This window comes from Nyctibius grandis, chromosome 6, assembly GCF_013368605.1.
Source record: "Nyctibius grandis isolate bNycGra1 chromosome 6, bNycGra1.pri, whole genome shotgun sequence".
Taxonomy (NCBI): domain Eukaryota; kingdom Metazoa; phylum Chordata; class Aves; order Nyctibiiformes; family Nyctibiidae; genus Nyctibius; species Nyctibius grandis.
In genome coordinates this window covers 46,300,140-46,324,785 of record NC_090663.1, presented here as the reverse complement: position 1 = coordinate 46,324,785, position 24,646 = coordinate 46,300,140, and the positions used below count along the sequence as shown (strand labels likewise).

The 24,646-nt window shown below is 36.1% G+C and overlaps 1 protein-coding gene across 1 annotated transcript in view; it reads right to left on the bottom strand.

The window, feature by feature from the left end:
- Positions 1 to 3,204: 3,204 nt before the first annotated feature.
- The window catches only part of SPOCK3 (SPARC (osteonectin), cwcv and kazal like domains proteoglycan 3), a 245,831-nt gene continuing 224,389 nt past the window's right edge, over positions 3,205 to 24,646 (bottom strand). The window contains exons 10-13 of the mRNA XM_068403290.1: positions 12,657 to 12,878; positions 5,788 to 5,850; positions 4,397 to 4,534; positions 3,205 to 3,380 (exon numbers count right to left, since the gene is read on the bottom strand). Of these exons, the coding sequence (XP_068259391.1) occupies positions 3,205 to 3,380; positions 4,397 to 4,534; positions 5,788 to 5,850; positions 12,657 to 12,878 (599 nt within the window). The remainder of the gene's footprint in view (positions 3,381 to 4,396; positions 4,535 to 5,787; positions 5,851 to 12,656; positions 12,879 to 24,646) is intronic.

Genomic DNA, 24,646 nt, shown 5'->3' with positions numbered 1-24,646 from the left:
TGGATTCTTTAGTAAGAATAAAAGAAATCCAGTTCTTGTCCATGTGTACAAAACAAGTAAAAATTTTTCTACTACCATTATGGTCCATCTTCCTCAGTCCTGTACAATAATCCATTTTTTGCACAAGCAAACTAATGACACTAGTTCATTTGCTTTTAAACTGAGCATATCTATGTGGCTTGACCTGAAAGATTCCATTCGAAGACTACATAATAATTCATTTCATTGAACTTGGTATTCCTTACATTTCAATGAATCTGAGAATTATAATTCCACACATTCTCAGAAGAGCACAATGATTAATCACTGTGTCTGAAAATCTCCAAATTTATATCAGTATCTTTGCATATTTGTAAGTACATATATATGTGCACAATTATAAGATCAAGAAAAAACAACAAATGACAGTGACACTGTAAAAATAATGAAGTTTTAAAATCAAGGGCTCCCTACTGCTTTCTGCCTGACTGTACTCACGAGGCTATAGCTCTGTGCAAACTTTTGGATATGACGGAAAGACGGAAAAAGCTTCTGAATGGTTTAGTTGTTTAGTGATTTTATATTATCACCCTTTGCCTTTATTTGTTCTACCTGCTCTTGATTTCATGCATTTCTTTAATGCTGCAGTGAAGTAGTTTCCATTTCATTGAGTATCATGAAAGCAAACCAACACGATAATATTAATCCATAGACAAATTCACCTTTTTTTTTTTAAAAAAAAAGGAAGGATGTTTTTAAAGGAAGTCTCACACTATCAATCTCTTCTCTGGTTTTTCCTCATGAATGAGAAACAATTCAAGTGTTTGTTGTTGCTGTTTTAGTTTTGGACCACAAAAATTCTCCAAAATGACCCCGAATCTCCATTGTCACTGTTCTTTAGTAAATTTAGCTATCTTGACTTACTTCTGACTTTTTGATAGGTAGGCTTTGATACTCAGGGTCTAAAAGCCATGCATATTCCCTCCCCCAGTTCAGTGGGGAATTTTCAGGGAAGAAATAATATAAACTTCTTTCATGCTCTTCTGCATGACAGTTTATTTTAGAATGGTCTTCATATTGTAATCCCATTAGGCTAAACACATTATGAATTCTTTTTCCATACTTTAATTCTCCTAATATCATAAATTCTAATGAAATCCATTTTCAGCTTGTCATCTAATGACCATTTGTCACATCAGAAAAAAAACCCACAACAGTACTTGCTACATCAGCCAATAATGACAACGTTTTTTCTTTAGCTTCTTTATTTAAAATCAATTTATATTTCAGTTAGTTTCAGCCATAAGAAACTGTCCTCTGATAAAATCCCACTATATTGGAATGGTAAACTCTTAACTGCTTTTATTTAAGAAAATAATACAACTATGCCCCACAAATTATGACAGTTTGAAAAGAAATATCTTTCTTTACTATGTAATGAAGACAATGTCATAAAAGTACATAACAAAGCTATAGAAAATTCAGGAAAAAATACAGAAAAAGAAAAGTTCCTTACGGGTTTTGCCTTAGTCAAAAATTCTTTACCGGAAATAAAACATTAATAAATGGCTTTATACAAATAAATACATATTTTAATAGGTGAAATGTATCTGAAACATGAATTCTTCTTGTTTCAAAATTTCATACTATGCAAAAAGTCAAAATGATGGGCTATACTGGCCAGAGGTTGTTTACAAGAGTCTTTATTTTGCAAACTATACAGAAACAGTAAAAAACAAAATGCATTATACTTTTCAATATTACATAGGATAAACATTAAATTTAGTATTTAATGTGTAGAAATTAATTCAAATAAGAAACTGATTTTCCTTTTAATTAACTATGGGAAACCAGTGATCCAATTTTGAAATTATACATTATACAGGTCACGTCAATTTTATTGTGGGCAGAAAGCAATAGATATGATATGAACAAAGATGGTGGAGTCCCAAAATGTCTACACAATTAAGTAACATGCTAACATAAATACAGTGATTAAAGTAATTTTCTCTACAGTCAAATCTTAAGTGCTACTCTACACAATAATTATAATCTAGTCCACATGGTAATTACATAACAATAGGAAAAAAATTAAAATAACCCATTTTCTTCATTCCAGCAGCAGTACCTATACTGGTATTAATTTGGTAATTGGGTTTGCTTAGCTATTGCCTAACGTCCTACACTGGTATGCATGCTAAAACCTCTCTATTTCTATTTTGCAAGGCACCTTTACAATACGTTCTCTAAGTTTCTGCACTAGTAACAGAAAACAACATGAATTAAGATGCAAAACTATTTCCTCAATTAAGAAAATAAAAAATATCATTATACATTTATTACAAACTACTTTGGGGCAAGTGCCAATACTCTGAAATACAGTCATGTATAAAGGTAATATAATCTTAAGCAAATTTTTTTCCCCATGTAAAATATTTTATGCTAATCTGATTAGAGAGGAATACAGAGAAACTGCAAAGGCTGAAGCAATGTTTGAGTAAATAATGATAAAGCCTGTATGACTTTGACACGAAAGAAAAAAAATTAAGGAAGGACAAGAAAACTTTAGAATTACAGAACTGGTCCTTGTCCATGCTACTGCTTTTGAAAAATCCTTCAATTACCTAGCCATTTCCTAATAAAAAACATAACTACAAATGCAAACACAAAGGAGGACTTTGCTTTATTTTTCCCTCCTGATAATTTTTCTCCATACTTTTGGTTAATTAAAGGCTGCTGAGATGCTACTCGTACACCAATGTTTTTCTACTGTAATACATTTTTGATTTATTAACTGGAGAATTTGCAAAGCCCGCAGGGCCTAAAACACTGACAGAACTAAAGTTAAGTTACAGTATGTGTCTGAAGAGGACATGCACAGTTCCAAGTAAGGGCAAATATCTTTTCACTGGAGTTTTAAAGAGACTGTTTGTCTTTATAGTGTGTTTCGCACATTTATATTTTCAGTAGCACATAACATTTCTTTCTTCCGGCTAGACTTCCAATGTGTTTTCTTCAGCGCAAAGGCATTTAAAAACTCAAAAGCACATATAATTATTTTTATTTAAACAAAAAAAGTCTATGACTCCAGTTGCAATGTTTGAAATAATCATACAAAATATACATGTTTGTTAGAATCCTTTTGACCTTGGAGAGCAAAGGGATTTTATGAAATGTTATCTTGTGAATTTTAGAAGGGTACAATTCATGGACCCCCTAATATCATCAAATATATCCATCATGATCATCATCATCATCATCAACATCATCATCTCCTTCGTCTTCATCATCACCTTCAATTTCATCTTCATCATTCATTATTTCATCTTCATCATCTTCATCATCTGTCCATTCATGGAAATCGCCAGAGGCAAAATCACCTGAAGTCTCTAAATCGATAGCTAAAAAGGTGTGATAGTTATAGAAAAGATACGCAAGACAGACTACATATTTATAGTATAATACACATAAGTACACAAAACCAAACCAGAATATTTAGTTTCAGGACAATTACTTATTTTAAACTACACAGTGTGACATAGAAATAAATCATAAATAATATGAAAATTCCTTTGTCTTAAAAGAAAAGCACTTCAATATGGATGAATTTCACAATGTTAACTAAAGGAGACAAATTTTATGGATTTGTAGAACTATAATGAGTGCCAGGAACAACTGAAAGATATTTAAGTCCAACTTGCAGATGACAATAAGGACTACTCATAATATACACTGTCTACTGTTCAGTTCTTACATATTTAGAACTGCTCATTTACCTAGGAAGGATTCTGGATTAGCTGGACAATAGGCCTGAGCTTCTATGTCAAATATTGTGTTAAATTTACCCTTTGTTTCAGGCTATGTTTTTTTGTTGTAAAAGAAGTGGAAAGGAGTAATGTAAGACTTTTTTTTTTTAAAAAAAAGGAAAGTATTTCATTGCCATTTTTTATATCTAGGACATCAAATAAAGGTAATATGGGAATTCTTGGAAGAAGTTGCACAGTGCTGCAAGGAAGGGAAAAATAAGGGAAGATGTAGTTTGCTAGGAGTTTTGGTAATTCCCTCAAACATAAACTGAAAAAAATGTCAAATTGAATTCACTAGCATGCTGATTACCCAAAGGGATTTCATCAAGCATTTTGGGGCTTGTCTAACACTGCCCTAGATAATTAATTTTCCCTGTGTTTATATACACTATGCCAAGCATATATATGAGGGTCTATTAATATCTGACACAGTGATAGGAGTTGCAGAAAATATTGAAGTAATAATAATAACAAATTACAATTTGTTCTTTTTTGTTTCAAAATCCATGTAGTTGGGTCCCACATCTGTTCTTACTGAAGAAATTTAATCTAGTTGGTAATCAAAGGGTTTCCACCTCGAAACCAAATGCCACAAAGGGTTCTTAACTTACCACATTCTGCTGCACCGTTTGTTCTGGATGCTGTTACCTCATTACCGTATCTGTCAACACACCAGCACTGCCCTATGCTTCCATGGCACTGACTTGGTTTGTAATACCCATCTTCATCACATAAGGGGATGTACTGCCCTGTGATATATAAATATTGAATAAAAATATTAAAAACTGCCTCTTGGCCAATGTAACAATTATAGCAGAAAGTAACTACCTTTTGCTGTTTCCTCATTCCAAACTCTACACTGACTGCTTTACTATTACTAAACTCAGTTAAGCACAAAGTGATTGAATATATCAAATGTGGGAAGGAAAATAACACATATCAGTCTTGGACTGATTTCAAGAAATAAAGCAACGAATCCTCCTTTACATTTTTCATTGATCCTGTGATACATATTCCTTACTCCCTGAATGTCTCAGTCAAGATCTTTGCTGTATTTTGGGGAAAAGGCTCAAATGTAGCACCCAACCCTGAGTGGGATGTTCTATAATCTGTGGAGTACAAAAAAGTCTGAATAATACAGGCCAGGCTTCCTGGACTAACAAACTATCCCCTACAAGGCCTAGGAGCTATTTTTATTTTATATATGTTTTACAATCCATTTAGTTACTTACTAATATTTAACTACCCCACCACAGAAGACAAATGCAGTGTTAATGCACTGATTTCATGAACAACAAATGTAAAAAAGGAATGCTGAATTTGCATTTATATGCAAAATACCTAGGCAAATTAGTCTTTAAGCCAAAAGTGTTGCCCACCAAGAGTACAAGAGACACAATCAGGGACTTATTTTGTGAGGCAGTGACTTGCCGAAGGCTGAATAATCCACTGTTTTTCATTTGGAACGAACAGAGACTTTTTGAAAGAAACATAAAATGTAGACAAACCGCAATGAACAAAACATTCATATGAAAGCATTTTGAAGTGTGTAGCTGTTGTTAGACACCATCCTTAGCAGAAATAGTTTTGACTACTTTGGGTGAGGCCTTTTATTGCAGCTTTTATACAGTGGCTAACAGTAAAACGAAGATTTTACATTTCAGTTATATTGTTACACTATAAACTGATTCACAACAAAGATTTCAATTACTTAATATTACAGGTAAAGGATCAGCAGAGATACTAATTTAGGAGTGCCTTACACTGTCCCCTCTATAACTGTAAAAACGTACGTTCTATTAGGGTAATAAAACAGATGTATTATCTTTTGGTAGGTAAGGTAATAAAACTAAGTTTAATAGCTTTCAAAAATTTCATAAATTTTGTTGCTGGAATTTACTGCGGTCTATCTTTGTTGGATTAATATTGATTTTATGTTGCTGTTTCACTCAGGTTATTTATGTAAGCAATAAAACCTTCAAGAGAATGATCTATGGCTCACCTAGGAGCTTCTTTCCTCCTTGCTGCTTCTGAATGTTGCTGAGTTCTGTCTGGCAAGGTGGGTCTAAAATGACATAAAAAATGTTAAACAGATTACACTGCATCGAGGGAAGAAAGCATATGACTAAGTTTTTGTAGTTTGCTATGTTCTAAGGTCACTCTAACTACTGATCTTGAGAAACGCATGCATCCTGCATTAGTAGTCATGCTCTGAAATAGAAGAATTACTGCACCTTGCTATAGCTCCAGAATTATGAATTTGAGCACCACCATGGACTTGTGCAGAAGGCTACTCCCTGTTAACCCAGCTGTAAGTGAGCATCTAGTCACAAGTCTGGAGGATCGAGGAATCCTAGACCAAAATAGTAACTCTTATCACACCCTATTTTATCAGTTTACAGAAATCAGTGCGACTGTGAAGCTTGCCTCATGTATTGGTTAGAAACAGGATGGCTCTTTTAATTCTTTCCCTTTTGTCCTTGTTAGAAGTCACCTTCAAGTTTTGTATTTCACGTACCACACTAAGAAAATAAGAATTTTCCCCACTGAAGTCTACAGGATTGTGATTCTATTGCAACAATTTAAGACTCAATCCTATGGGTATAAAGCCCCGTGTTCAGCAAACTATGTTAAAAACAGTGGCCAAACTTTAGATGGCTCTAAGAGGCAGAATAGGTATTAAAATTGTTTTCCATTTGTCAGAATTATAGCTTACTCCAGTTGTGAATCATTTAATTTTCCACTGTATATAACATCAAGTCACAGTATACCTCATGAATGGGTAGGAAATAAGACGTGAATGTGTATATATTACTGCTGAGTAAGTGAAAGAATCAAAGACAGCGAAGTACTAACCTCTGAACACTGATATTGCGTACCACATCAGACCATTAGCACAAAGGCATTTCTCATTCTGAATCAGCAGTAGTATTACTGAGTTTACTCATGTGTCTTTAGCTTATACCGTTCCCAGACAGTATTCTGACAACGTCTCACTAAAATCTCACATTCTATGAATACTAAATGCATTTTCCATTTTAGCAGACTCTGATTATTTAGAATACATCTTTGCTACGCAATTAACTCAAGGCTCCCTTCTGAAATATAGTGAAACTACTTTTCTTCTATGCAAACAGAAAAAAATCTTCCGAGCTAGTTTAAAGACGAGTAAGACTAGCCTAGCTTATTGATGAAGCACACACAGACCAGAACGCAGTCGCTGTGTAGCGCAATGGGTAGGCAAAAATCACTTGAGCAGTGATAGTCCAAAGAAACCTTTCCTGAATTCCTCCTAAAGGAAAACAAGAGTGCTCACTCTTTAGCCAGCTGAGAGCAGCACAAGATGCACAAAGGAGTGCAGGAATGGCAAGAATACATTATAATACATGGAGGTGCCTTTTTTTGTGGAAATGCTCAAACTTGGGTGGCAAATGCCTAGATGAACTGGGGATCCAAAAAATACATTTCTGGTGAACACCGAGTCTCTTGGCTGGCATAGCCTAGATATACCAATAGGCCTTTGGAATTATTCATAACCTCTTATCACTTAGTGCCATGGTCTAGTTGACAGGGTGGTGTAGGGGCAGCGGTTGGACTCGATGATCCCTGAGGTCTCTTCCAACCTGGTTGATTCTGTGATTCTGTGTGTGATCTAACAGAGTAAATAGAAACTGGAAGACAATTAATAACCCCTTACTGACAGCAGACTGTTAATTTCTCTTGGGTTTACATTTTAAAAGATATTTACATATCCCATACATTTAAAGAAGCTTATAAACGTTTACAGTGGCCGCAATTCTGGTGGGCCAGTTTTTCACACTAAATGTTTCTTTTTAGAGTGAAGGCCTTAGAAGTAGGCTCTACTTTTAAAATACTGTTCACAGGAGTCTTAGTGCCAGAACAAACTTTCAAGAGATTTTTGACAACTAAGCAACTTTATGTGCGTGCTCTTGAAAAGCACTGGGACTTGACATCACTGGCTGGGTATTGGGTTTTAAGTATTTAGTCTTTGAGTATTTGCTGAGGCTATATAAAGTTTTACATTTCTTGTTATAAGAAGTGCTTTGGTGATGATCATGCTCACTATTATGCCAGAGATGCTCATTACCTTACAAAACCGGTTGGACTCGATGATATTAAAGGTCCTTTCCAACCTAAATGATTCTATTCTATTCTACCTTTCAAAGAAGATGGGAAATATCCTGAAGGAGAAGCACTAGTCAAATAGGAAAAATACATGTATTTTGTTCTATGGAAAAAAATCCTGAATTAGAAACATAGAGTTGCACACATGAGCACTAACTTGTGGAAATGTAAAAATGATGGACTATGCCTAAAGAAAAAAAAAAAAATCTTCATTTACAGCTGTAAAGCTTTGGTGGTATAATTATAAAAAGGAATACCACTAACCAAAAGGTAACAAAACAATATGAGAAAGTTACTTACCCAAAAACTCTCTTCTTCTCAGAAGCTAGGTCTTCAAGATTCACATTTAAGCTTTGCTTCTCAGGATAAAAGCAGCAAAAACGCTTAACAATACTAAATCACTCTGGTGCTTAAAACTGTCAAAGAGAATGGCAGGCTAGAAGTTCAACCAATTCCTTTTGGTTCACAGCATATCCTTTTTCCTCTCTCTCCAAATCATAATGCTTCCCTCTTTATTTTCCAGTTAGTTCCTGAGTCTGTAAAAGCTTTCTTTTAGATTTCTGAACTTATTTCAATGAAAAGCAGTGTCACTGGACATTTGGGAGTCTTGAGCCAAGGAGAAAAAAATTCCTTTACAAAAATCAGTGTGGTGGCTTCCTTTGAAATAGAAATTAATCTGACATCAGCGTTTCTGATAATCTGAACACAAATAAGAGACCTAATATTCATCCTTAATCTACTTCCACAGATGTGGCAGGAATTGTCTTTCTGACAATATCACTGCATTGTTATGAGTCATTCATGAACCACGTAACAGCAGCCATCCTCAGTTCTTCAGTGCTCGAAGTAGTGATGTACACCAGAGTACCCCATGCTATTAATACTGGCCCTTGAGACACCAATATTCAGTTGTGCCAAGAGGCGCTGCAAGGCTAGAATGATTAAGCTTTGATTTACCAAAAAGACGCACATTAACAGAGCAATGGGAGTAGAACTGGTAGATTTGACAAAGAAAGTCTAGGATTTTTAACAGACACGCCTCAAGGAGCTGCTACCCACACAGTCAGCCTCCAGCTTTCACAGAGTCTCCATCTTATTCACTTACAAAACAGTGATTTTCCATCTATCAAGTAGATAATATTTAGCAGAGCCCCTAGCTTCTGGCATATGGTCCACCGCAGATGAGGCTGCCATGTTGTGCCTTGCCTGTACTTGGGGTCAAGTACTATAATTGTTCTTGAACAACCAAGGCTTGAACTTCAGGGATTTGAAGCATCAATACTGCACTTCAAGAAATCTTTCTGGTGACCTCAATTACGTGTTAAGGTACGTTACACCTTCCTTTAGAACCATCTACAAACATATTTGAAGTCCTGCAGTCTGAAAAGACTGATGTAACAAATATGAATCATGGTAAATATAATTCTGTAAAATAAACTAGTTTTAAAGTCATAAAGATCTCTTCCAGCCTTGACAGACAGAAGAGGCTGTAAGAAAAAGGCATGTAGAAAAGTGCTGGACTAATAGATCCATGCAGAGGCCTGCAGTAAAGAAATACTTGGGTACTAAGCATTAACAGTCCCAGCAAAATTGGCTACTCTGCTACTCTGAAGCAGTGATGCAACAAAACCAAGGCTGTAATAATGATGAAGTACTGCAAGAAAGATATCCAATCCATAAAAAGGCCAACACTGCAAGTGCCTCAGCATTTAGATAAGCACTGAAGTGCTAAGCTAGTGTCAAACAACTAAGAAAATAAGTTCTGAAAATGGGCACTGAAGCACCTGCATGAACTGTAGAGGGCAATAGCGACCAAAGCGTACAGGAAGACTTGCAAAGAGCACTGGCAAAGTGCAGATTTTGAAGTATTGCGAAAATGCATTATAGTGTCTTGGATGTATCTCTGAAATACTAAACTACACTTAAAGCAGAATAAGGCCAAGAAAAAATGTAATAAGCACCACTGAGCCGTACATAAATGTTTAAGCATTAGTCAAGGTGGGACAGCTACTACAGGAAGATCTTTTTCTGAGCAAGAAAGATCTGACTTAAGTATTCATAAGTTGCTTATATTGACTAGAAGTTGTGAGTAATGTGCAGTAATGGGTCTAGTGTACTGTAATGTATCACGACAGACCTCAAGCAGAAAGAAAGAATGAAGAAGAGTTGCAAGTACTTGTCTGATCCTGACAGTCCTGAACTGTGAAGCTAAGATCAAAGAGCAAGAGGGCTTCTCAGATAATAACTCAGGCAAATACTACGTATTTTAAAAAAGCATAACAGAATGTCTAACCCAGTATCATACATATTGTTGACTAAATTTTGTATTCGCTTTGAACATCGTTAATCAACAGCAGTGCTGTAAAATTGTAGATCTGCCCAGAAAGCACCTACTAAGCTCAATGAATACAGAGAGCTGTCTACATGGCTTGAGGCGTTCTGTTAATATCAACTTATTTTAGTAAACATCAGAAAGAAGCCACTGAATTTCTCTACCTAGCCATCTCTTTGCTGTTAATCACAGAATCACAGAATCAATCAGGTTGGAAGAGACCTCTTGGATCATCGAGTCCAACCATTAAATATAATATAATAAATATAATATAATATAATATAATATAATATAATATAATATAATAGCAAAGGTCTAGTTAAAGGTCTTATTTAGATTGTTCAATCAAGTAAAACATCACCAAACATGAGCATATTACAAGGTTTAGCATAAAACTGCAAATCATGAACAGAGAATTCAGTGGGTTTCTAATACACTAGAGAGTTAGGACTCGGATAGTTGTGCAAGAGCTAATAGTAAGATGTGACAAAAGAAGACTATAAGCTTTTTTTTCTCCTTACGCCTTCAAAAAAGGAGTAGTATATAGATTTTGTTGACAGTGTTAACTTGGAGGGATGGACTGCATGTTTAATGTGCAAGGATTGCCAAAATTGAGATATCACCTCATCTACAATGTTGACGATACCTCTTTTTTTTACTATATGCTCAAACACACTGTGGTATCAAAAGCTATCTAATCTGTTCTAAATCAGCCCCTTAGCACAACACCATGGTCAAGACAAGTGAGGAAACTGGTAAAATGGGAAGAAAAGCTTGATAGTGTTAGATTCTTCAATGGAGAGAATCAGTATCACTGAAAGCCGGATCCCAGATTTTTAGCCTTCGGGGTACCATTAATATAATTCAGTAGTGTTCAGTTCACTCTTTATGATACCATCCTTGTGCTCTAGCAGTACACTGAGCAAGTATTTTAGACAAAGAGTATTTATAGGCTATAGAACACAAAACTACTTGAAACTAATCTGTGGGAGTGCTTTCTTAATGCCCTGGTTAGGCTGTACACACATTATATGAAATTGGTAGAAAAGCCAATTGGCAGAAGAACCTTGGACCATACTAGGCCACATGTTATGTGCTGTACTTTCTCTGACAATTGAAAAGAATTATGCTGCCCTCCAAAGAGTAATGGTGTTTATATATTAAGCTGAAATGATTGTGGTGGTGTTTTTTTTAAAGACAACAAAAAAAGCCCCCATGTTATATTCTTTACTTTAAGAACTACTTTACTTCTGGGATGGGTTATTTTTCATTTACTAATTTTGTTGTTGTTCTACTATAGAGCAAACAAGGTGTTTTGAAAGATTAAATGTTAACTTTTTAACTAGAAAGTTACCAAAGAAAAGAAGTATGCTATTTAGTATGTACCTACAGAAGTACAGCTTTATTTTTGTTCAGATTTACAACTGGCAGATGTGGCATGATAAAAATCTTTATTTCCACAGAAATCAGAATAAAACCATAGATGTTGAGTGCTAATGGGGATTTATCATGAGAGTTTTAAGGGCACAAGTGAGAGTTAAAAACTGGTATTAAATTTTCAAAAAGGTTGGGCTGACTTTGCAAACTTTCCACCAAATCAGTCTCATCTCCTCTACTGGTAGTAGAAATTTGGACCCTAGCTGCTGGTTATTCCCTTGAAAATCTCCCTCATGTTAGTAAGAAAAATGAAGGGGCAATTCTGTCCAGTTTCAGCCAATATTTAATGAGTAAATTCTTTGATTCATTACAATTAGTTTGATTATATAATTTATGTGACGTCTCACCTAGATCTAAAATTGTTATATGATCCTCAGGAAAATAATGCTTACAGGTTGTGTTTATTTGTTTAACCAAATCACATCAGGACATTTAACCAGAGATTCATCTAGGCAGTAAAAATCAATTGGGTTTAGGTCAAAATGGCTGGACATCACTTTATCCATAATGTTCATTCAGTTATTTTAATAGGCTCACAAAATAGAACACTAAGATGCCCTACTTTAGCAATAAAAAAGGGTATTTTATAACACAGGCAAAGTAGATTGGGAAAGAAATAATTTAAGTAATTTTGTTCTTTATTTTGGTCTCTTTCCTCTGCATACTCACTGGAAGTTGGCATGAGAAACAATATTGCTGTAAAAGCATTAGCTGCTGTTTTACACTTTATTTAGAATCCTTGAATTTCTAGCAAGACTTTCCATTTAGCTTGGGTTGTTTATTTTATTTTTTATTATTTTTTTTTACTTCACTTTAGGTATTCACAACAGGTCAAAAAGCTTAACGCAAATTCATTGTACAGCTTGTAATTTACTGTAATCTTAATATGTTAAAAAAAGATAAAGCACTACAAAAAAGTCAGTCACATACGTATGCAGGTTATTCTCATCTTTTACCTTGCTGTCTTTGGAAGCAGTAGCACCACTCATTGTTAGATATCAAACTGTCCTTGTATGTGTCACAAGAATTGAAGAACGCCCTGGTGCATGGCTCGTTCTTGTCAAGGTAAATGCTTCCGAGTTCTGACTGGTCCAACAACAGGTCATAGTTCGTATCGAGCCTGTTAAACATCCAGCCAAGCGAGTCTTTGCAAATCGGCAAAATGCTGGTATCAAATCCTAAGAGGAAAAAAAAAAAAATTGTATAGTTGGAAAGATAGAGCAGCTGCTGTGCTCAGCCACCACACAAGAATCCTGCATCATGGAAATTGCTCCAGTGATACACAGATACAGTACATAAACAGTGGATGCTATTGAAATACTACATATAAATTATATGTCAGCTTCATTTTAAAAAATCATTAAATTAACCAGCTAAAAAAAATAATCCCACCATCAGTCTCAAAGCATTTAGAAATACGAGTTTTCTTGTCAAACATTATACCTATAGCATACACATTATGCACAGTAACAAATGATCTACAGTGATTTCCTGGAAAATAATTCTGTTGAGGAATTTTAGTGTTTTTATAAATCAGGAGAGTGAAGCTTAAGTGGTTTGCAATGTTTACAGAACTAAGAGGAGAATAAAATCCAGGTAACTTGTTGGAGTCCATTTTTTCCTTCCCATAAAATATATTCAATTCTATGAAAAAGGAACATGATACTCAGCCTCAGCAATGCCTTGAAAGTTATGATATTTTATCTTTACCTGACGTACTTTACATCTTGGAGGAGGCCATGGAAAAGATGATTGATAAGAACAGCCGGCTGCCAGTATCAGACCTACTAATACAGTTTGTATCTTCCTAAATTGTTGCTTGGAAAAAGGGTCATCAGGAACAGGCTGAGCTAATTATTCCTGTAGCTAGAGCTCAGACCTCATGTTTGGTTTTCCTGCATCAGCTGTAAAGTACATGCACACTTGCATACGGACATGGATGGGAAATCCAGAAACCGCCACGCCTCTTGCCTATGTAGAAGTTTTCAGCTGCATTTGATATACACACACGTTTTTTCCTGTAATGTGCTATGGGTCGTATCACAGGCTTATGGTGCATGTGGCCAGGCAGTTGAGTATACATCCTAATACAGAATGAAATTTAGTGCTACTGAATACTATTCTTCTAAAAACTTTTAAGCTAAAACTGAGCACTGAAAAAATGAAATCGGTGAATATGGCTATAGAAAAATTGACATGAGAGCACACAGGAATTCCCAGTTTCTACTGCTGTTAAAATCAAGCCTGCCTGCCTTAGCTGTTGTTCTGAAAACAATAAAGAAATCTGAAAACTGTTTCTATACTGCTAAAACAGGTCAACTTGGATAACTCAGTAATCAGATTTAGAAATCAGTAGATTTTCCTTTAGATATGTATGTCTGTGGTAATGTCCATGGTATGGTAGAATGACCATTTCAGAAAGGAAAAGAAAAAGTTGATTGCACCAAAAACTCCCTGTGTAAGTCAGGCAACCACATAAAGTCCCCTTCCCCAGAAATTCTAAATTAGCTATGACTTTTTATCAGGGTAGTCTCACTTTTTCTTGCTCCCTGTTGATCTGTCGCATTCATTATTATTACTGCCTGACAGAAAGAAAAGAAAAAAGCAAAAAAAATAAAGCAAGCCATTAGATATTTATGATATTTTTGATGTGTTTAACACAATTTAAAAACATAGCCAAGCATTCAAGCAACAGACTCTCCCTTCTTCTCCAGATAAAACGTCAAGATAAAACAATTTTTTTTTTTTGTGGATTAGGGAAAGCAGAGGGAGACAGGACCCGACTGAATGAATAAGGATATATAGCAGATATGTTATTCAACTTTATCTGTAAAAGATATCAGAATTATTTAATAGGTGTTTCAGATTTGAAAAATTCTGGAAGATTCCTCCACCTTCAAACATTCTGTCTAAGGATGAATGTTCAGTATACCATTATTTACCTCTAAGGCTCTGTTCCTGAAGGCCTCTTAACCCTTCCCAGATTATTTCGCTTTTCTCTGTTAGTTCTGCTTTTAGCTAGAGATTCTCCTCAAGACCTTGGATTCAGAAAGGGGTCGATGTGAAACATACTGTTTCCTATCCTGCCTTTTGTGTACCTGCATGAAGGGAGGAATTATTCTTGTGCTTACAATATTGTTCTGAATTTGGCATTCTGGACAGCTCACCAAACTGTAGGACAAGTTGCAGAAAAAGAGCAACCATAAGAAGAGATTTTAATGAATAAGATGCCAGCTAGAAGGGAATATAAGATAAAAGCCACTTTAAAGGTGTATTCAGGGATGGATCTTGTGGGCCAAAGTAGGTAATTGTAGATAATGCATCTGCACGTGGAATTTTAAGCGTAAGCTTACTGAAAGAGGCATCACTTTTGAGCTTGAGACAAGGCATTTTTAAATTAGCATTTGTGGTCCATGCTGGAAAAGCTCACATCATTAAGTACTTGTATTTTAGCACACTAGAATCTAGTTAGTGCTATGTATTTAATAAACTCTGCTAAGGAAAAAGGGAAAAACCCCAAACACCTGCTTATTTTATTTCTCTCAGTCAGTTTCAAATTTTACTCTAAAAAGAAATAAATTTATCTGAAGAATAGTGAAAGACCACTGAACATTTCAAAGGTTTTATTCATCACTAAATTAAGGTTGGAATGATATTACATATCTGCAGAAGATTTTATCCCTATTTTTTTCTTGATTCCCTTAACTAGCATTAGCCTGTGAATTAAGTGCATCCTCTATTCCCATTCCTCAATTTTTTTCTCACTCCTTTCTATATAGCTTTTAGGTTTTTTAAAAACTGTGTCTAATAGTGATGTCCCACTGGATTTTTATCTATTACATTTGTCACAGTTAAGGACAGAGCTCGAAATTAAAACATTTGCATTGGAGTCAGAAATATAATTAAAACCAGATGATTTTATTACAAATCACTGATATCAACAGGAAAGAACCAGAAAAATGTCATTATGTTCTAATATTTTCTATAAATTCAGTTAAAGTTCAACATAATTATAGTTTAATATTTAAATATAGAGTTTGAAGTCCGATATTTATGATATACGCTTCCTAGAAAACAGAAATATAACTGGCACATCAGAATTAATAAACCTACTTCAAACAACGTTTCATATAATAAACTTCTTTTGTTATTTCCAAGACTGAAAAATAAAGTTTACACATATTAAAGCTGTCATAATCTATCTATTAAATAGCATCATATACTGGAGAAAAACCACTGTGGGTCATGGGGGTCTAGCTTTCTACTAAACAACTGTTTGATGTAATAATTTCAAAAACTAATCATGCTTTACCTTTAAAGTAGTTTATGTTTCTTTTTTCAGAATTTGCACTTGAAGTAGTTTGTATTTTTATTTACATCCCAGGTATATTTGTTGTTGTTTTTACTAATTTTTTTAGTTCCTTCTCTCCTCTGGTATTTACGATTTCAGTGTTTTAAATAGAGAGAATCACATCTCTTCTTAGCTTTCATTTGGCTTGTTTCACCAAGTCAAACCCTTTCACGACCATCAGTCACTGCAGTATAGTGTAGAAATGTCTAAAATCTAGGTCAAATATTAGTTTAGATGAAATAAAAATGGCTAAGCATTTCAGAGGTAAGCCAGGCACATGGTGACCAAGATAGATGCAGCTTTGATCTAAAATGGAGCAGTCCACCTCCTCCAGAACTGCTATACCACATAAAGATCATCACCTCCGTTCCACGTTCACATAATAAACCCTTAAGAGATTAACATGGTAAAGTAAAATTCTTAGTTCAATTTTAAAGAACCTCTAAAGAACTGCCCAAACTTAAGATTATCAGAAGTGCTTTCTCTCTGCAATGACTTTCTTCTCTACTATAATATTGATAAAATAATACAAGTGTCACTCTTGAAGGTGATATACTTGAGGAAAAGTCAGGAAAGCACTTAAGTACATACCTAGATTTTAACATCTGCATTTGAAACATAAGGGGGTCAGGTGATAAAGAACTGAAACTCACAAAATCACCGGGCAACCTAGAACTAGGAAACTAATTGCCCAAATCATAGACTACATATATTACCACTTTGAGCGCCAAACAGAATGCTGTTCTTACACATTTTTCACAATTGTGACACAAAACTAAAAGCAGCAGCTAAAGGGGGAAAATTAGTATAGTTGAAGGGTAGTAATTTATTCTTGATGATTAAGTACCAGGACATTACACTGAGGAGAGCAAAAATTGCTGTTCAGATGTCTAAATTACAAAAGAAGATTTTCTTTTTCTCTCATTTTAACCACTTATTTGAAATCTATTTCCATATACCATAATGAAATGATCTTTTATGCAGCTATTTCTGAACATTGTCTGGAAAAATGTGAAGTACCAGCTTAAGCTCTTTTCCTCAGCCAAAACAATCCCAAGGGAAATATTACTGAGAAATACACCCCTCCTCCATGCCTTACTCACCAGCATTCAAAACATTTCCTCAAAAGGAACCAACAGAAATGCTCCTGTGTTTCTGATTATTTCTCAGGGGATAATTTCAACTCTTAGTAAATATAATCTGCTTTTCAAGGTAAAACTATTGTTTGCCTGCTTATTAAACTCATAAGCAATAAATCCTTGTGTACATTGAGGAAGATAGCTTTTGACATTCTGTGGAAATCAAAACAGCACACATACATATGACTTACAGATTGCATTATATAAAAATTGTTTATCTAATATGCCAAGAGAAGTAAACAGCATGATTCTTTCCAATAGCAGTACGCTGTCCTGTACAATAAAAGACACGGACAAATTATACATGTGAATAAACACACATGCACTCTGCTGGAGTCCTGGCTGCCATCTAGACCATGGCTTTTACCTGGTCAGTGTGCAAGCTGCATAGCAAGAAGGTTTTCACTTGTGATGGATTTGTCTAATATTTTGGCTATCAGAAAATCTTCAGTTAACAGCACCTGACAGCTGAGGCCTACCGTGCACAAGCTGGGAATAAGTTTTCCTTCCAAATGTAGCTTTATCAGGACAGACCTGAGCAGGAAAGACTACACTAAAGAGAGGACTAAGCAGATGTGAATGCTTTCTGTCGTATTTGCTGTTCACAAAAGTGCTGATGTAGGTGAGACCCATCTGGCTCCATATTAGCCCAAGAAGGAGGCAGCATTAGGCGTAACACTCTCTGTCACCTGTCTAAAGTTGTAATATGTTCCTGCTCACTATGATTACACAGATAGGAGCGGAGCCTGGGTTATGGCAAGAGATAGGGAAGGTCTCATTATAAACCTAGGATAACTGACTCATTTTACAACAAAAGGTACAAGGGAAAGAAAGAAAGCACAGCTGCAACATCCCTAAAACACCTGTGAAAGTTTGCATCCTGAAGTCTCTCATTTTCCAGAAAGTGTTCTAGAGAATTTTATATGGAGGTGGGGAAAAAAAATAATTCAAGATGAATCCTATTGCTGGGACACCAGACTGGCCATTTTATTAATAGGAGTGACTGTTAAGGAAAAGTAGAAGATACCTGAAGAGGGATAAATAAAATAAAATGCTACAATAAACATTTATATACGTTTCATTGTGTATAAGGATAATACTGTACAAAAGATTGACTCAAACTTCAGTCAACAATTCTGATTTAGTTGAAAATCTTTAATTTTAAGTAAAGACGGATTAATTTGAAATTGCTGCTCAGAATTACTTCTAGGTTGGATTTCTTCTTTTAGACTCTTGCTTTAAGGATGCATGGGCTTATGCTAACCTGACACATGCAGAAAATCATTAGAAGAACCTTTTATTTTAGCAAATTACAACTATGGTTCAAGGTTGCCAGCCTGTACAACTTTGCATTAGAGCTTATGGGACATTTTCTGAGATAATCTCAGGAAGCAGCCAGATTCTCAGGCAGTCAGCATTTTCAAGACGTTAAAAATGATGTTTAAAACTGCAATTCTTTTTCTCTCTTATAACTATACAATGATCATATGGGAGAGCACTGACAGGAATAAGCAAAAACTTATTGTTCGGCTGACTAGTTCTGTCTGTACATCAGGGTTTCCAAATACGCTTTAGCAATGAAGATCAGGGAAATTTAATTTATCTCTGCATAATGTCAGCTGTGTCTCTTCATTGATAAGGAACTTAGGACAGAATGAAGTAAAAACCTCCAAGCAAAGGTCTGAAATTGTTAATTTTATTTACACTTTTCTATACAAAATTGGTCTTTTCCTGCTGCAAGTTTGTAAGGGTATTTGGCAATTTTAGTGTAATAATATCTCACCATGCTAGTTCTAGACAAGCCAATTTATAAGTAATTTTCTTTCAGACTTCTTGTATTTTTCTGTTATTTTCAAAATTATTAGAGTATTAGACTCCAAGTAATCATATTATTCCCAACCCATAAGAAGATTCTCTATTACCTCTGGCCTCTGGTCTTTCATCTTCTAATGTGACAAGGTGCACAATTATTCTTCAGAAACAGACTGCCTGTTAGCAGAAATATTTGTGGGACTACAGCATTTTTTTGTGCTTTGCATTGGATGCATTAATTTCCTAGAGTTTTATCACACAAAATTAATTCAGAAATAGAAAAATATTGTAAAATACATTAAACAGGTAAGTAAAATCTCACTTAATTTTTCAACTCCTTATTTCCCCACCCACAATGGGGGTATTATTGTAGTAGGGGGGTAAAGTATCTGTTTCCCCTTTGTCATATCTATTTAGACCATAAATGGCCTGAAGACAAGATTTAAGTGTTCATATAGCATTTAGAGTAATGATACCTCTAGATATATGCAATCTGAACACATCTGGAAACAAAAAGGATTTTGGAAATAAAATCCTATTAATTATTTGAAATATTCTACTCTGCATTAGCAATAAGATTCAGCTTTGGAAAAAAGTTAAGTGTCAGTTAAACAAAAAGATGTAACTCTTGTAAAAACACAACAACGTAGGCACCTTACATTTTTTAACTTGTTATCAGCATATTGATGGCTCTAGCAGAACAACTTAAACACTATTGTTTGGGTTGTTTAGAAATAGTATTAATGATTGTAAGGATCAATGTATTTAATAGCTGAAACAACTCTGAAAAGCACCAGCAAGGCTCTATAAACTTGCACCACATCTACCTTGGTCAGAAGGACTGTGCCCAAGACTTTTAATAAATCCTGTCTCAAATGCCACCAGGGAGACTGAAATATGAAAAATCCTAAATACAAACAGACAACCAGAAAGGATGTCACAAATTGCTTTTTTTAAATGCAGAATGGTTTTTCAGTGAGGAAGGAACTCTGTAACAAGAATAAGGACAGCCTGAGGGAAAGGGTGACAAAACAGATTTTTAACTCCTCAAGGGTAATGAACAACTCCAGGGATCTGCTGGAATAATTAGGTCTGTGAAAGGGGAAGTTGCATTCAGGTGGCTTTCTGTCATAGCTGTTGTTCTGTACAGATCACTAAGTCTCATGGGTTAAGTATAAGGTCATTATACATGATTAAGAAGTTCTTAGGAAGATTGATTTCTAGATGTAGCTGTCAGTCATCCCCAAAATAGGGGCTGTACTCCCTGGTATACTTAAAAATTAATGTGCCTGATGTCTTGGACCTACTAAGACTTTGGAGACCAACTTTGAGGGATTTCATTAGGGACACTCCTCGAGAGCTTAGCTCTTGAAGAACAGTTTTAAGAATTTCTTAATGGTATTAGAAAGGACATTACCATGTTGAATGGTTATCATTATTTTTGTTTCTTTGTGTGTTTACAGGGACACTGTGATCTAATATTTTCTTCTGAATCACAGACATGTTAATTTCTCATAAGATGAAGTATCTTTTGTTGCCTCAAATGGGAAATTTTGAGGTTCAGAAATGCACATACCAGAAAAACCATACAGTTGCATTTATAAAACCAGTTTTCAAATAATTTTTGCATTTCTAAATCCACAAATGAAAGTGAAAAAAAAAACCCTACTGATCATATATTCATTTGATCACTTTCTGTCTATAGAAGGACTGCCTTTTTGCAGTAGCCTGTCAAATGAATTTAATCAAGTAGATATTGGCTATTTATAAAATTAAGTAAATATCACGCAAATAGGATCTTTTCTATTTGAAAGCAAATTTTTTTTCACAATTAGATATATGCAATTTAGGTAACTAAACACAGTACTAGAACACTAGACCTTAAACAGTCATTATTTAGATGTTTTTGTGAAACTGTGTTTTTTTGTCAAAAAAATTTCTTTTTTAAAGAGAAAAAGAAAATAAGAAAAGATAGGACAACTTGAATGTCTCACACATAACCATTTTCTACAATCTGATTTGCTTTGTTTGAGTAAAAAGAAAATAAACACGCCAAAGCCTACCATCAAACTTCCATGTTTACATCCTAGCATTCCTACAACAAATAACAAACTTTTCAACATTTTTGTAACAACGCTACCTCTGTTTTCAGGTTTATGAGGTATAACTCTTTGAAACAGTAAATTTAATTTAAAACAAGCAGAGTCATCAATTAATATTTTGTACAACATTCTAGCTATTTATAATTAATTTCTGGTACCATGTTACAAGTGGAAGTCAAACACTTCTGACAGCACCATGTTCACAGGGAATTTAAAATCAGTAGCACAATGACAACAGATTTTTCCACATAGATTATATTTCCTTACCTGTTGATGAAAAAGAGCCCTGAAAAGACTCTTCTTAGCCATCTAAATCAACTCTTGATTCTGTCTCTCAAAAAACTGATAAAGTAGGATCCGGTCCAAATTGTGCCTAATATTTCAGATACCTCCTGAAGTACATGTGTGAATTCTTTATACCGTCAAAGGAGAGAACTTCATGACTTCGAAGGCTCCCAAAAGGAAATTCTGAAAACTGGGTCGGAAACCTTTTTTCTCCTCTCAATTGGAACAATTGTACTTGTAGAGAAGATCCTCATCTGAAACCTTGTAAAGGCAAATACATCTCTCTACGTGCCTTAGAAAGATTCCTAGCTCAGGTTAGGTGGGAAAGATTCCACAGACCCCAAAACTTCAGAGGAAGCTACCCAGAACGGGACCATAACATTTTCTGCAGAAGAGCTCCTCATGCTCACAGAGCTCACAAAGTGCTTCATACAATTGAACAATCTGTTCTAAAAATACCCACCTATCTCCAGCTTTGGTCCACGTAAGCTAAGCAAAGGCTATTATCTTCTGCATTGTACTTGAAGTGTCAAAACATGAACATTTACAGAATCACAGAATCAATCAGGTTGGAAGAGACCTCTGGGATCATCGAGTCCAACCGTTGCCCTGACAACACCATGTCAACTAGACCATGGCACTAAGTGCCATGTCCAGTCTTTTTTTAAACATATCCAGAGATGGGGACTCCACCACCTCCCTGGGCAGCCCATTCCAATGTCTAATAACCCTTTCTGAGAAGAAAGGCTTCCTAATGTACAACCTGAACCTCCCCTGGCAAAGCTTGAGGCTATGTCCTCTTGTCCTATCACTAGTTGCCTGGGAGAAGAGGCCGACTCCCACTCCACTACAACCTGCCTTCAGGTAGTTGTAGACTGCAATAAGGTCACCTCTGAGCCTCCTCTTCTCCAGGCTAAAAAACCCCAGCTCCCTCAGCCATTCCTCATAGGTCAGACCCTCCAGACCCTTCACCAGCTTGGTCGCCCTCCTCTGGACTCGCTCCAACACCTCAACATCTTTCTTGAAGTGCGGGGCCCAGAACTGAACACAGTACTCAAGGTGCGGCCTCACCAGTGCCGAGTACAGAGGGACGATCACTTCCCTAGACCGGCTGGCTACACTATTCCTAATAGAGGCCAGGATGCCATTGGCCTTCTTGGCCACCTGGGCACACTGTTGCCTCATGTTTAGCCAGCTGTCGATCAGCACCCCCAGGTCTCTTTCTGCCCGGCCGCTTTCTAACCACTCTTCCCCCAGCCTGTAGCGCTGCATGGGGTTATTGTGGCCGAAGTGTAAGACCCGGCACTTGTTCTTGTTGAACCTCATGCCGTTGGTCTCGGCCCATCTATCTAACCTGCCCAGATCCCTTTGTAGGGCCTTCCTACCCTCCAGCAGATTGACACTCCCACCCAGCTTGGTGTCATCTGCAAATTTAATGAAGGTGCACTCAATCCCTACGTCTAGATCATCTATAATGATATTGAACAGCACAGTACATTTAGAATGTACTAGATGTAAAATCAACATTAGGTAGAAACCACTCAATCTTACAAGTGTTGCTAATATTATAGTAAGTTTGAAAACAAACGAACCAGTTTGGATCACATTAACACATTCCTAGGTCCAGAAATTCACAAGGTCCAAAAATCCACAAGACTCTTGTATTTTTAGTCACACATATTAAAATCTTAGATCTCAAGTCTAAATACAGTCTTTCATAGAATCACAGAATCATAGAATCATTTAGGTTGGAGAAGACCTGTAAGATTATCAAGTCTAACCGTTAACCTAGCACTGCCAAGTCCACCACTAAACCATGTCCCTAAGCACCACATCTACACATCTTTTAAACACCTCCAGGGATGGTGACTCCACCATTTTCCTGGGCAGCCTGTTGCAATGTTTGATAACTCTTTCACTGAAGAAATTTTTCCTGATATCCAATCTAAACCTCCCCTGATGCAACTTGAGGCCATTTCCTCTCATCCTAATGCTCCCTACTTGGGAGAAGAGACTGACACCCACCTCGCTACAACCCCCTTTCAGGTAGTTGTAGAGAGCGATAAGGTCTCCCCTCAGTCTCCCTTTCTCCAGGCTAAACAACCTCAGTTCCTTCAGCTGCTCCTCATGAGACTTGTTCTCCAGACCCTTCACCAGCTTCGCTGCCCTTCGTTGGACACGCTCCAGCACCTCAATGTCTTTCTTGTAGTGAGGGGCCCAAAACTGAACACAGAATTAAAGATACAGCTTCACCAGTGCTGAGTACAGGGGGATGATCACTTCCCTAATCCTGCTGGCCACACTATTTCTGATACAAGCCAGGATGCTGTTGGCCTTCTTGGTCACCTGGGCACACTGCTGGCTCATATTCAGCCACTTGTCAACCAACACCGCCAGGTCCTTTGCCACTGGGCAGCTTTCCAGCCACTCTTCCCCAAGCCTGTAGCGGTGCATGGCATTGTTGTGCCCCAAGTGCAGGACCCAACACTTAGCCTTGTTGAACCTCATACAATTGGCCTTGGCCCATCGATCCAGCCAGTCTCCAGATCCCTCTGCAGAGCCTTCCTACCCTCAAGCAGATCAACACTCCCATCCAACTTGGTGTCACCTGCAAACTTACTGAGAGTGCACTTGATCCCCTCGTCCAGATCATTGACAAAGATACTAATTTTTAAGAGATTATAAATTTTCAAACAAACAAAAAAGTGACAAAATAAATGTGAGTATAATATATCCACATACACACAATGATACAAATACCTGTCTCAAGTATAGATACTAGGTCTTATCAATGACACCTGTGTGCTTAAGGAAAAAAGGCCAAGGAAAATGTCTAAGGGAAAAATACTCTAAGAACTTCAATGTATTCAATGTATTAATTACGAACTTCACATTCCTGTATTACATAGAACCCAATTACCTGAAACACTGACTTTTTATTTATGTATGCCCTAGTACTTAATAGCTGTACAGTCGCTTCTTTTATCATTGCCCAAAATTCTTTTAGAACTTTTATTGTATTATCAGGCTTCGAAACAGCTGTGCTGCATTTTTGACCTTACATATTCAATGTATTACCCTCAACAAAGTGAGTATTCAGCGATACACAGGACCGTAACGCAATGCTTCACCTGACCTTTAACTGAGTGATGTGCTAACACTAGCTATATTATTACATACATTTTATTTATTACTATACAAGAAATGCTAACTTAAGAGTCACACACTTTGTAGTTCTGTTGTTTTCATTACTGGAT